The sequence below is a fragment of the Falco biarmicus genome, chromosome 7 (assembly GCF_023638135.1).
Source record: "Falco biarmicus isolate bFalBia1 chromosome 7, bFalBia1.pri, whole genome shotgun sequence".
In the NCBI taxonomy this organism is placed as follows: domain Eukaryota; kingdom Metazoa; phylum Chordata; class Aves; order Falconiformes; family Falconidae; genus Falco; species Falco biarmicus.
The window spans coordinates 50,292,703-50,306,969 of record NC_079294.1 but is presented as its reverse complement, the minus strand read 5'-3'; the positions used below and the strand labels follow the sequence as shown (position 1 = coordinate 50,306,969).

General features: G+C 38.6%; 1 protein-coding gene and 1 non-coding gene across 2 annotated transcripts in view; both read left to right on the top strand.

The window, feature by feature from the left end:
* Positions 1-14,267, top strand: part of UBE2Q2 (ubiquitin conjugating enzyme E2 Q2) — a 52,421-nt gene that overhangs the window by 15,988 nt on the left and 22,166 nt on the right. The window contains exons 2-5 of the mRNA XM_056345649.1: positions 1,557-1,661; positions 8,636-8,740; positions 10,403-10,459; positions 12,564-12,704. Of these exons, the coding sequence (XP_056201624.1) occupies positions 1,557-1,661; positions 8,636-8,740; positions 10,403-10,459; positions 12,564-12,704 (408 nt within the window). The remainder of the gene's footprint in view (positions 1-1,556; positions 1,662-8,635; positions 8,741-10,402; positions 10,460-12,563; positions 12,705-14,267) is intronic.
* LOC130153323 (small nucleolar RNA SNORD78) lies at positions 2,691-2,757 on the top strand. The gene has a single exon (XR_008823327.1). It is a non-coding gene; the product is annotated as a small nucleolar RNA SNORD78 (small nucleolar RNA).

Genomic DNA, 14,267 nt, shown 5'->3' with positions numbered 1-14,267 from the left:
CTTTGAGAGCTTGCCAAGGCTAAGTTTGCTTGGGAATCACTAAAGACCAGATGCTAACACTGACAGACAGGTATGATGCCTGCCTTCTGTGAAACTTTTTACTGCTGTCTTGAAAACCATAAAGCAAAAAATATGCAAGATGCAATCAAGAAAGGGTGTAAGTTTGTAAGCATAGTGCACATTTTGAAGTCACCTGTTAGAGTGGCAGTAGGAACCTTGACTCTTAAGTGTTGAAGGATGAAGCGTGATTTGTTGTCTCTGGAATGAGAAATAGGGAATTTTTCCTTTTAAACTGCAGTGAGGGTGATGAATTAAAATTCAGTCATATTATTTTTTAAGGCCTGGGGATATGAAGGTAATATCTGGTTGATAAAACTGAGGTTCAGCAATTTGTCTTCAGCTACTAGAATTTAATTGAATGGGTGAGAAGTGGAAAATGCCTTAACTAAAGCAAAACAAAAAGATCCAAACGTGCTGCTGATATGAAGGGACGCTTCCTGTAGAGTTGGAAGCTATGTGGTTTCATCCATCCTCACTGTTGCCAAAGCCATGTCGGTAAAAAGATTGGTATTGCCATTTGAAATATCTAATCAAGAGGCAAAGGACTTCTGCTTACTTTTCTGTAAGCAAGGCTCTCTGTAGCACCCTTTTGAAGAGCTGCATGCTGTGGCAGCTTAGTGACAGAAAAAATCACTTACCAAGGATTGTATGAGGTTGTGTGCCACATGTGTTCCGTATGTTGTATGTGCCCTAACAGTGGCTTGTTCTGGAAAACTGAGTACGCTTCTAACCCTGTGAATGCATTTGGTCTCACCACTGTCACCAGGATGTGTTTTGGCACCTGCCTAACAACTGTAGGGCTGTATCGATGGGGGACAGTTACTCTGTAAGCTTTCTTGATAGGGTTGTATGCAATATATTGTCTGAGAAATCTTTCAACAGTGGAAACTCCTCTATGTGCCTTGATGATACAAAGATAAAATTGCAGATTTTTGACATAGTGATCTGCCTGTTAACTTGTCCTCCAAGGCAGGAGATATGAGCGGTGTTGCTGAACTCTGAGGGCTAGTGCTAGAAGAGTTTGAATAATCCTGTTTGAGCAGATCTGAAGATTCCAGGTTTGTTGCTCACAGCTTTTATTTGGAAGAGTATTTTTATAAAAAAATGGTAGAGTTTTATTCTTGGACATGTACTCAGTGTGATTCCATTTTTTGGTAATGAACACCTTCACGCGTTTCTAAATTTCTCCCTCCTGCTCCACCTGCCACCAGGGTTTTAAACTTTTCAGCACTGTTTCTTGTGTATGTCCATCACCTGATCAAGATGAAAATAGGATGAAATACTAGAAGAACCAGTTGGCTGGATTTCTTTCAACTTCTCTTGTGTTGCTTAAAAATACTGTGTTAAAAGCTTCTGTGTTACCTGACTTAGAGTAAGATTAAAGGTCATGTTAATACTGTGTTGTGAAATTTTTTGTGTGAATTAATTTAAAAAGCTTTTTGGGTTTTATTCATTTATTTGTTGGGTCTTTTGTGTTGTTTTGTTTTTTTTAACAGGAGTCTTACCCCTCTTCATCACCAATATGGTTTGTAGAATCAGATGACCCAAACCTGACTTCAGTCTTAGAGCGTTTAGAAGATATTAAGAAGAGCAATACTCTGGTGAGCAAGTGTTTTGGTTGTTTTGGGTGTTTATTTAGCTTTGTCACGTTAACAAGCAATTAAGTAAGTGCAGTTTTGGGGTTATTTGGGGTTTTTTGGAAGCACAAGTTTCTCTTCTAAAAATATACAAACCAAAAGTAATCCAAAAGATCTGGGGCAAGGAGGAGGAGATGACTTAAATGCTTGCTTTCTGAAAGGTTAAGTTTCAGCCCCAATAATGACATGGTTTAAAGTTTTCTGAAAATACTTAAACAGTGAAATGCATGAGAACTTAAAACTATTGAATAAAACAGCTTTTCTAGAGTTTTCTTTGCATAGAGATCAGTTATGGAGGCAAAACCTTTGTGTTCTTGAGAATGTATGTTCTCCAATACATGGCTATGATACAAAGAATTCCTGCTATCAATAAAGACATAACTTGACCTGTTAGCTTCTGGTTCATCAGAATGTTCCTTAGATAGTGATAAGTTTGAGCAGTGTCGTGACTTCAGATGATTGCTATTTAAAGAAACATCTTTGCACAGATTCTAATGGTAGTTTTGTATTTCGGAAAACTATCAGGCATTATATCTCACTTGAGTAAGTATTTTGATGTAGTGATAGGAGCTCTGTGTGTGTATACATATAACATAAAAATCAACTTCACATGCTATGCATGAAAGTAAGCGTTTCTTGATGTCCTTGAATGTTCCTTGGAAATAAATTTCAGCACAAATATACTTTGTTCCACAAAGAGCAGTATTGCATCCTACTGACAAATTCTGTGATTAAAAGAGTTGCTTTGCCTCTCCAAATTCAGCATTATGGATATCAAATAGCCCTTAAGGATGATCTTTATTAACAAATTATTTCAACATTCTTTGTTTATTTTTGTGTACAGGGGTGCATGCATGCACGTGATGCATATGAAACTAATCAGTCTGCAGAATACTGTTTATTACATGGACGGTGTGGTGGCATTGGTATTTGCCTGGTTTTGGAAAAATTGAGAATATTCTTTCTCGTGAAATCACTTACCTGTGATGTTTACTGGGATAATGTTAATCAAATGTACTTGACCTTAAATAAGGATGTGTAAATTTCTTTTTCTGAAGAATATTTAGGATGCATTTGACTGTTAGCAGAAATAATTAGAAAACTAACAGGCGAGAGTCTTCATGGGTCTTGCCATAATTAAAAACAAAGGGGCATTGCAAAGAAACGCTAGTGGTTTAGTAACCTGTCATCAGATCCAACATAATATACAGGAGACATACCTATCAGGTGTGTATTTTCTTCTTACAACCTAAACTTTAGACTAAACTACACTTAGAAGAATGTTATAGAACTCTTAGTCTTTGTGACTTCTGTGTAGAAAGAAGTTCAACAGTATGGTAGCAGAAAATGTGGGCAAATCAATCTTTTTCTGTAATACAATTTTCAGAAGGTTCTCCACCTTGAAGCTGTGTGACTACAGCTTCAGACTAAAGGTTTTAGGCAAGGTATTTCCTATGTTTAACTACCTACAGCTTTGCTTGCAGGAAGGTAGAAAGCTTTATCACAAACATCATAGGACTTGCTGTACTGAATTGTATATGCACATAGGCTGCTTACGTATGTTGTAAGAAAACAGTTTCTGATATCAAGATTGTACTTGCCCGTGTAAAAGCTGATGGGTTGATGTAATAGACACCTGTGGATGGCCCATTGGTTTCTCGGGAATCCACCCCACATCATGTTATGCCAAGGTGAAGACAGATGGGAGTGGTTGAAGAGACAAATACTTAAGACTACAAAAATATGACTACTTTGTTTTGCTCAAAAGGCTTGGCTTTGTGGGGTTTGGGTTTGTTTTTTCTCCCTACAACTTTTCCCCCTGCAACTCCCTCCCCTTCAAGGGTGTTAGAGCAACTCACACACAGACTTCTTGGAGTAGGATAGGAAAGGATAAGGAACTACCTGTGGAAATGCAGAGGCTTCTGACTTATCATGCTATCTCCCAAAAAGTCACTTAGTTCAATTTAGACCTTTGGAATGTTTCAAACCAGTTTCCATTTAATTTATTGTAGCTAAAAGATGATTTGTGCCATGTTGCTCTAAACTCATAAAGTTATTGGAATGGTCAAATTTTGAATGAGAAAATTGCATTGGACTCTTCCAGGAGCTCAACTGAGCATAGCAAACGTGCTAAAAGCACTGCTAGCACGTGTAGACCGATTTAGTGTTCTTTGGTATTACTCTGTCCTTTGTACTTTCTTTGTAACTTTTGACAGGTATCAGCTGTTTGGGAAACTGAAGAACATGTTCTTCAGGCACCAGAGCTTGACAGGACTATATATATATGGAAGCCTTGTCATTTGACATCATAAAAGGAAAACTGTTTTACCATGTTAACATCATGCACATGTCTCCTGGAAAACCTCCTGTGGGTCTGAAACTGTATTACTTACTTTGGCATCAGCATGGTGCTTTTTGCTATGAAAATTTGTCAAGGCAAAACTATAAATGCTGAAAAGTTGTTGAGAACGTGATCAGCATAGATAACGTTAGGTTTGGAGGCTTAGCTACTTGGCTGTTCATACTGAACAAGCTTCAGTCAGCAGATTGAAGGGCTACAGAATTCCCTCTGACCTCTAGTGTCTCCTGAATTCCTTTTCAGATCCTGAAAATCTGCATTATGTTAGACTTGGTAGGTAGCTGAAACTGACAGCTGCCTTCTAGTGGTTGTGCCATGCAAAAGATAAATCCTACTTCAATTTCGTTATTCTTTTTAATATAATGGAAGTTATAGTTGCAAGTCTAAAGTCTCAAATCTTACTTAATATATTTAAATATAACTGTACATGATTTGGAGGTTTTCTTTTTAAAGACAATATTGAAATGGACTTAAATTCAGATAGGCAGCTTCAGTTCTCACACTCTGCAAACCTTGAGGGCTTAGACTTGCATGGAAGACATCGAAAGTATAGAATTCCTGGGATAAGTATGCGTACAACTTGGATAAGCTGCTGTCCCCAAGCACTCTGCTTCTGTATTAAGAATTTAGATTTAGTCTCACATGATGGCATTTCAGGAAAGAATGTTGGATTTTGCAAGCTACCAATGTGGCAACAAGTAATTCTGTGTTGGGGGTCAAAGATGATATGCAGGAAGCAGCTTTGCTTTACTTTCTGAAACCGCCCGAAGCTGCTGAATGTGTGTGAGACCAGTTACTGTCACAGACTACCTGATGGCTAAGTAGGGAGTCACGCTCCAAATGAGTTATATCCTTTTTCAGCGGTTTCCTTCGGTGGTAGGCTAAGACTTATATAAAAATAAAAAAAAAATAAATCAATAGGTATAACATGTGAGTATATAGATAGATACATACATGTAGAAGAATAAGTATATGTATACTTATACTATATCTATGTTTCTTGGTAATCAGAAAACAAGCTGCTTCATAGTAGACCCAGCAGTGTATTAATATCATTGAAAGTATCCTAAAATTTTCAATGCTTTCATACTGATCTCCTTGTGCATGAAAAGGCCTCCTAATGTAGGACAGGTTTCAGAAAACTTGTTCTAAACTGTTTTCAGATTTGTAAGATGTTAACACAGGAAAAAAAAAATTGAGAGGTGCTTTTGTGTTCAATAACAGCATTATGGTTTCTATAACTGTCCCAACTTTTCAGAACTCCTGAAGCATTAAAAGTTATAGATGTATATATAATATTTTAATATTTTGCTGTTATTTTCATGTTAATTATAATCAATATCATTAATATATAAATTTGTCATTATATTTTGTCACTGGCAGTTTACATTGTTCCTTTAATACCCTGTGAATTATTCATTCCAGTTGCTGTTTAGTTTCTGCTTTAGGCAGTTTGTATTCCAGGGAAACTATTGATGTACTGGTAGCCTGCTTTTCTCAGTAGCCCTAAAGTGTGTGTAAAGTGTATTTTACATTAGCCAAGCACGTGAAGTTAGCCTGGAAATACATGTAAATTATTAATACATGGCAGAAATCTGCTATCCTTTTTTGATAACAGTCTATTCCTGTACAATTAACACATACCAAATCATGCTAGACCCTGCTTAGAGCAGGGGGTTCGATCAGGTGGCTTCCAGGCATGTCTTTCAGCCTGCATTATCCTATGATTTTTCGTATGTATGACCAGAGCATAAGGGATAATGGTGATGGTCATCCATGGCAGAGGTATCAAGGATATGAAATGAATTCCTGTGGAGGAAAAACAGGAGTAAGGAAGAAGGGTTGTAGAGATGGGATCAGCTTCTCGCTCTGCCACCACCTTTGCAGGTCGTAGAAACAGATGTCGAGTAAAACAACTTAGCTATAACAATGCAGTTTCACCGTTGCATTAACCTAACCCTGAAGTGTAGGCTGCTGCCATGGGAGGGTGTCCCTGCTCTCGGCTGCATGGTCCTGCCTCGCCCTGTACAGCGAAACCGGTGCCGATGTGCTGAAGCACGTCAGGATTTGATCTGTCGTGAAGTTTGTAAGCTGTGACGTGGTTGTGTGATCTCTCTTGCCAGTGCAAATAAGAAGGTGAAAACGTGCTGGTGGAGACGGGGAGACCCCTCTTCAGGCACAGCCGCTGTGTACTCGGGTCCAGGTCGTGCCAGCAGCTGGTTGCTTTGAGAGTGTCTGCATACCTTGCAGCAGTACTGTCTGCAGAGGGAAGTGAGACAGGCTTACAATGTAGGTCCTGGCTGCACAGGTTCCTTCTGAATTTCAATTCAGGCGACAGGACATCCCGTGAAGAGGATGAGGAGTGGAGGAAGCAGGGCAGGAAGTGGTTCTTAACTCTTTTCCCAGCCCTTAGTGCCTCTTTCTGTAAAGACGCATTTAATATTGTGTTCACTTGCTTTTTCAAGCTTTGGACCAGCTAAATGCCGGTGGTGGTATTCTTTCCCCACCATTTAGGCGTTTTTTGTATGCTTCACAACAGATACAAACAAATTAATGACTTGCCTAGCTTTACATAGATACACGAGAAAAATTACAGTTCCTAGAATTTTATAGTTTATGCTCCAGCTCTGCATGAGGCAGTGTTGTTTGTGCAGAGGAAAATTTTCTCAACAAGAAGTGTAGCAGTGCATCTTTAAGCATCTTACACATACCGAGACTAGTAGTTCTGAGACCTGTGATTCTATCTGCCAACTGACTTTTTGATTGATCAGCCCACTTTATGACTGCTCAAAGATTTCCTGATGTTTCAGACACCCAGAAAGTTTCAAACAGGTGTAGAGTCTTAACACTGATGAGAAATGTGATGGTTACAGAAAGCTTCTGGCAGCATAAACTATCACATCTTACGTATATACCCACAAGAAATGTGTTGCTGATATACCAATCCTTTTAGTGTCATCTGCTTTACTTTTGAGCTAAGGATGACTGTCACTAATGATATGGGAACACAAACATTGTGTGATAGAGACGATCATAATTCTTGCAAGGCAGGCTGGTATGTCTGTTCATGGACTCCAATAAATAACGTACCTGTTTAATAGGAATATTATTTGAGTTCTACTGGAGAAGGGAAAAGCACTGAAGCTTTCAGACAGCATAAGGACAACGTTTGCTTGTCACTGCTAGCAGTTTGGGCTTGGAAATGAGTTCTTAACCTTGAAGAGGCTGAATTTTCACTTGCAATAGGGTAAGGTAAGAGCATTTAAACTGGCCAATAGCAGGCTTTAGACATGTAGAATATTTTGGAATGATAAGATTTTTTTTCTTAGATGCCTTAATTTATTGTATGTTTTAAGAAATCCAGCGTACAGACACCAAATAGTGTTGTAGAGGTATCCTTTCAGGATAATGCAGTCTATGCTGTACCTTGGGTGAGGCCACGTTGCCTCAATCTCCCTCCTTTTTGGAGAGATACTCAAAGTGGAGTGGAGGCTGCTGCTCTGAGTGTAACTACTAATAGTGCCAAGGGTATGTGTACAGAAATGGTTGTCTTGCACGCTGCCTTGCACAAGTGGCAAGGCAAACTCCCTTTAGTATCTGAAAGAAAAGTCCATAAATGGATATATAATTTGTAACAGCTTCACTTAGGGTACTGCTGTGCAAATAACGAAGTGTTGTCCATTTTGCACATGTATTCTGCAGTCCCTTCTTTATTTTTCTGACATAACTATGCGAAGACCTTGGGAAGCTAGGACACGCAGTAGAACAGTCTTTTATGGTCATGGCCTTAACTAGGAATCTGAGGTTGCCTAAGAAAGTTAACAGCTATGGAAATCCACTTAATTAGTATGGTGATCAAGAAGCAAACAATGTTCCTCTGTTTCTGCAGAACTAAATTTGTTTTCTGGATAGCATTACAGTGAGTGAAAGGTGTTCCCTATTTTGCAATTAACAGAACGCACGCAGTCAGTGTAACACTGAAGGCTGGGAACAGAAGTCAGTGATGGTAACAGATTGTGCCTCGGCCTGATACAAGGTAGAGCAAGCAGGCTGCCTGGGTCTCGCTCAAAGGCTGGCTGCTTAAACGCCTTGTACAGTATGTGTGTTGCTTCTGGTGCCTCACTGGTGTGCCCTAGAAAGGGATTTGGAATGTAGAAAATCAGGCTGTTCCTCGGTTTTTCTGAAGACGTGGTTCTTTAACCTAGGAAACTGGAACAGGCCATCTTGTCTCATAGAATATGACTGTTTGATTATTCCCTAGTGACTTGTGGCTGAGACAACTCTGCCTGGAATGGATGATGCTGTCAGAGCAGATTGTTCTTTTGCTCACTTTTTCACTTGACATGACGAGATGAACAGGAGCCATCTTTAACTTGCTGTGTCCTTGGTTTCCCTTTGTGGGGATTTTATTACAATGACTACAGGGAAAAAGAGGGGTCTTAAAACTTTATTCTGGTGCGTGCAGATTTAAATGCTGTGCACTGACTGCAAGTTCAGTACCAACACATGAAGAAAACTCAAAATATATTGTTCTGTGCTTTGATTTAAATAGATGTTTCCATGTTTTCTTTTTTTATAGCTTCTTCAACAGCTGAAGCGATTAATATGTGACCTCTGCAGATTATATAATCTTCCTCAGCATCCAGATGTTGAAATGCTAGATCAGCCATTACCAGCTGGACAGGTAAATTAAAAAGCTGTGGCTCCTTATGGTAATGAAGGATTTGTTTTTTCAACTGCAAGAAACAAGATCATGGGAACAATTAAACCTTGTGTGAGCCAGAACTGAGATGTGGAGCACTGTTGGTTTATGGTGTCCTCAATCTGAATTTTGTTTGCAGATTCCATTTAATAATGGTGTGGTAATATTACACAATTTGCTTTGGAGTTTCTGTCTCATTGAAAGGTGTGTATGTGATACCAGTGCTGTTGGTTTAATTCCCTCCTAAATACTGTTCAAGCCAATTGCTGTGCATTCCTAGTGCTTTCCAAATTTACTTTCTTCTGAAACATAAATGTGATTAAACACTGTTTGCTTTTTCTTGAAGAGTATATGTTTTACAGTGTGCACTTGGATGAACTACTATTGATGTTTTCCTTCCTCTTCAATCCCTTGCGGAGACATGGGATATCAAGGCCATATGCTACTTTGGGTAGGGAGTGTCTGAGGTGCTATGTTTACTTTTTGTGCACTTGGCAAATTAAGAGTTGCGAAGGGCTGTGAAATGTTCTGGTTAACCAAAATGTTTTGTATTGTGCTGAAAACAGAACTGGTAATAGACAGTCACTGTTCCTTTTTTTGGTATTTTTAATAAGATTATGATGTCGTCTTTTGCTTATACTTGTTCAGATGACACGAGTTCTGAAAATTCCTGTAGCATAACAGATGGTTTTCCTGTGGTGACAGTACTATACTAATGACAAATAACTTGCTTAATTTTGGTCATGTGCCAAATTGTAAGCCTATAGGATTTTTCTCTCAGCCACCCACATAGCAGTGCAACTGTAAGGCAATAGGCTTGTAATATCAGGAACTGGCTTCGTTGAAGAGTTTTGCTTATGCTCTGAAACTCAGAAACAAATTCGTGAAAGGTTTCTTAGCTAGAAATGCCAGCTGATTTTCAAGTTAAGTAAGAGTGGCTGTAGTAAGTCAAACCAGACATCCATCTAGTCCCCTGTGTTGTTCACAGCACTGGCATTCCTCCTTTGCCAAAGGATGAGTGACAAAGCAGAGGACAAGCATATCAGAATGATCCTGAGTATTTCTGCAGCTCAAACTCCCTGAGCTTGAAGTTGCAGCCTGAAATGGAAAGCCAGGAAAAATGAACTCAATATGTGGTGTTGGTATTTTATCAAATAATCTAATAACAGTGCCTCTATGATGATAGTAATTGTTGCATAGAAGTTCTAGGTAGTGATACAAAAATCCATCAAATTTTAGGGGTCTAAAGCTTGAGCTTTTTCTTGTTAGAGGTCTAGCATGTATATGGATTCTAGTCAGAGCCATGATCTGATTTCATGGTTAAAAGATCATGAGTTACAACCCGCTTGACTAGCTTGTTGCATTTGTCACTGTATCAGAATAGCATGTTTATTATTTGAATCTGAAGTTTCCATGTAGAACTTAATGTGAAATTAATTGTGACATTCTGTTTCTTTGCTTCATGCAAAAATCTCTTTGCTGTCATACTATAGGAAAGCATCTTTGTGTATCTTTCACATTAAACTTCAGTCATGTGCAGACCTTGCTAAATGTAACTTTTGTATATACTGCTTTCTTATTGATAGTAGACTTCCTGTTTTTTAAAGAAAGGATTTATGCAGAAACCTCATTGTTGTATTACAGAATGGAACAACAGAAGAAGTTACGTCAGAGGAGGAGGAAGAAGAAGATATGGGTGAAGTATGTGTATATGTAAGATTGTCCTAATCTAATAGACTTGTGGCATTTTGCTCTGCAGTGGCTGGCTAATTATTAAGCCAGACTGTAAAATGTAATCTCCCTAGAGTTCAACAGAAAAGATGATTAAAAATTTGGATGTTTACCTTGATGTCAGCTTTCACTTCAACCACAAAACTAGTGAAATTTTCTTCTTAAACCTAGATCTCAGCTGTGAGGTACTTGGATTCAGAGAATTGGACATCTGTTTGTGCTTTAGTCAAACAATACATAACATTGTGTGCCAAATCAGTAAGTTTGCATTGTTAACTGCTATTTCAAGTGGCCTATGAACTGGCTGTGATACAGTTGAAAGTGTTTCCCAAGTTGAAGCAGGCTGGCTAAGAGTAAATCAATTTTCTGATTCATTAAACAGGTGAGCTAGCTTTTAACTATAATACACTGAAGGAAATGGAAGGACATCCAAAACAGGTGTGCTAAACGTTAAGGGGCTTATGTCACTGTCTGGCAACATGGTGCTCCTTTTAATGAGCTCTTTACTGTGTGAGAACCACCCCTTTTCATTACTTCTGAAATATATAAGAATAGCTCCAAGGTGCTTGCTTTTCAAACCACTATAAATAGTCTTATTATAGAAGAACTATTCTGACTACTTCAGATTTAGATTTTAAATGAACGAGGTGTGTAGTAAGAATGAGCAACTTGTTCTCTGAATAAAAGGTCTTCCTTTAGAAAACATTTAAATGTTAGCAGTGTTCTGGAATTAATTTGAAACAGCCTCTCTTACACCATATTTAGCCTAATCCAGACCACGTTTCTTGGAGCCAGGGTTTCTGCAAAGGTAGTGTGTACAGTCCCATGTCCTGCCACAAGGCTCTTGTTGCTTGCAGACTTGTAAGAAGCCTTTTGCACTCTGTTCGGGTTACTTTGCACAAAAAAAATTGTCACGTCTATCACTATTTATAAGCTGTCAGGTGGTAGTGTGTGTGGCACTGTTATCTTCAACTTTTAATCTAGTCCAATTACTAAATTGAAAAGCAGCTTATTGTTACTAGAGCTATAGTGTTATTTTGAGAAACCTGAGCATTTTAAGGAATACTCTGTCTAAAATCTGTTACAGTTGGAGGAAAGTGTTGCCAAAGGCACCAGATTAGGTGCATTTCTTACTACATAAGACATCCTTGAATATGCATTTATGGACAGGTTTTCCTGCCATGCAAACAGACAGTGCATAAAGAGTGGCCACAGGTGTGGTGGAGCACTGCATAGTGGAGCATATCCGATAGTTACGTACACGTAGCTTGCTGGTGTGGTTGCTGTAGCCCTTCTTTTTTCATCTCAAGGCACTTACATTCTTCCCCTTCTCTCCACAAATAGCACTTGAATCACCTTGCAGGCAGTTGGTCTTAAGTTCAGAGCGCTCCTTTGCAGCAGAATAACCTCATCTCAGAATACAGAGTGGAAGGTTTTTCAGTCTTAGTCTAGAACTCGGAACCGAACTGCTGGTTTGTGTGATTAGAATACTTGACCACATAATTTCATCTTTTACCGTAATTCCAAAATTGCTGCATCTAATCTTCTGCTGAAGTGTTCACTTTAAATAAAGGTAGCTTTCCAATACTTAACTTTCTTGAAGGGTTGCTGTAGCCCTGCCAGATACGTTAATCATTGTTTGTCAGAAGTGTAATATAGCTAGGATTCTAATTGAAAAAAAAGTCTGTTTTCAGAAACATCTTGGAGACACTCTAACTTAGAGTCCTTTTGGATTCTCAAGCCCTGTTCAAAATGCCTTAACTTTCTTTCTTCTACTTTAACGGGCTAATTCACTACAATATTAACTTCTTGCAGAGGTTTTATTGTGCCTGTTTATGTGACCAGAAACACATAAATTTGGGTCTCATCTGTACTGTGAAGGCTCCCTACGCTTCCAGTGAATACTGTTGCCTAAGGGAGTGAAATTGTAAGCAAAATAGAAATAGCAACCAACAATCGCTAATAGATAGTACTGTGCAGTATGTGACTGTATCCCTAAATGCCCTTGGAGAGGGTTTCATTGAACGAAGAGCATAGTTAAGTTATTTACGGTGAATTTTCCCCTATCCTGTAGGACATTGAAGATCTGGATCACTATGATATGAAGGAGGAGGAACCAGTCGATGGGAAGAAATCTGAGGATGAAGGCATTGAAAAAGAGAACCTTGCAATCTTAGAAAAAATCAGAAAAAATCAAAGGCAAGATCACTTAAATGTGAGTTAGTGGTTTATGTTTTTTCCTTGCAATACTTCTGGTTTTAAGATGGAAATGGTTTTCAGCAAGTAAAGCTTACTGCTATGCACCTAGACATGAACTAACCTGTAGCTGACTTCCAGCATGTATAGGGCAAACATATCAAGTTATGGGACCTAAATAGCTCTTTTTGCAGATGTTTGAATAGGTCGACTAAGATGCCAAGGCCACTTAATAAATGAACTTATGTTCCATCAAAATCTTTGGTGAGGAAGGTAGTTGTCAGTCCACATTCCACAGAGGCACAAAAGCTACTTCAGAGCACACTCATTCAGCCTGGGAGAATGCTATCATAATTTATTTTGACAAAACTGGGCTGGGGTATTCTTGGCATTTTGGATGAAGAACCGTCTTTTAGGTTTTCACTAGGGTCAACTCCTACATGTAAATCCAGGTTTCATACTTGTTAATGATCTTTAACTGCTCATCTAATCTCAAAGGTGTCTGTTTGGTTGTGTCTCTCTCTTGCTTGATGCCTTTGTTACGAGCATTAGTCCTCCTTGCAGAATCAGCATAAAACATCTAAGCTGTAAGCATGACTTTTGTTGCTGAGCCCTTAAATATTTAAAATAACAAATAAAGCCATATATAAAACTGACTGTGTTAAAAGTTATGGGTGACTTAGCATACTTGTCAAACCCAGGAATTCATGCTTTAGATCCATTTTATGCATGCATTTGTTTTTCAGTAATATCTATGTGCTGTGCAAATTACTGAAGGGTGGGGTTTTGCCAGCCGAAAAGCAAGGGGCCTTCAGCAGCTCTGCAGCTTTATTATCAGAGTTTTCTGAGTGATTCTGCCAGTGGGCAGTTGTAAAAAAAAAAAAACACAAACAAACCCAAACTTCTTTGTTCTTCAGAGGCTTAGAAATGTTTTGTCACAAGTGCCAAGTTCCAGAGAACCTTCTACTTCTCGAGGGTGCATGTAGAAGGGAATGATGATGTCATACAACCTTAATTTTATTTAGCCTAACTTCCAAAGAAACAAAAACTTTTATTTCACGAAGGCTTACAAAGTGTAATATGTGAAATTCGATACTCCTGTTCATGACTAATTTCAACCATAGGTAAAAGTTCTAAAGAAGATGCTTGAACTGGTGCTTGCTACTGTGTGAGCTCCTAAGTTCTTACATATTGTTTGGCAAGTCAGCAAACATGTAGGTCATGTACAGACACATGATGTATTATTTCTCATTAAGCTAATAGTTGAGGATGCAAGCAGTAGTTAGGTACAGGGAACAGGACCTGTGAGTATTTAAGGAGGGAAGATGATTTAGGATTGATATGTAGGGAACACCTGGATTTTTGCCCAAGGAACCAGCTTTGTTCCAGTTCTTACACTTGATGATTTTTCCAGTGAATATTTTATAAAAACCTTAAATTGCACTTTAAAAATACATTAGATTCAAGAGCATTGCTGTTTCAAACCTCTTGATTTGTAGTGAGAACTATATGCATTCAAAGTGCTTGCCACTAGCCAAGCCAATCCGTTTTTAATATTGGATGCACTGCTGATAGATCTAGT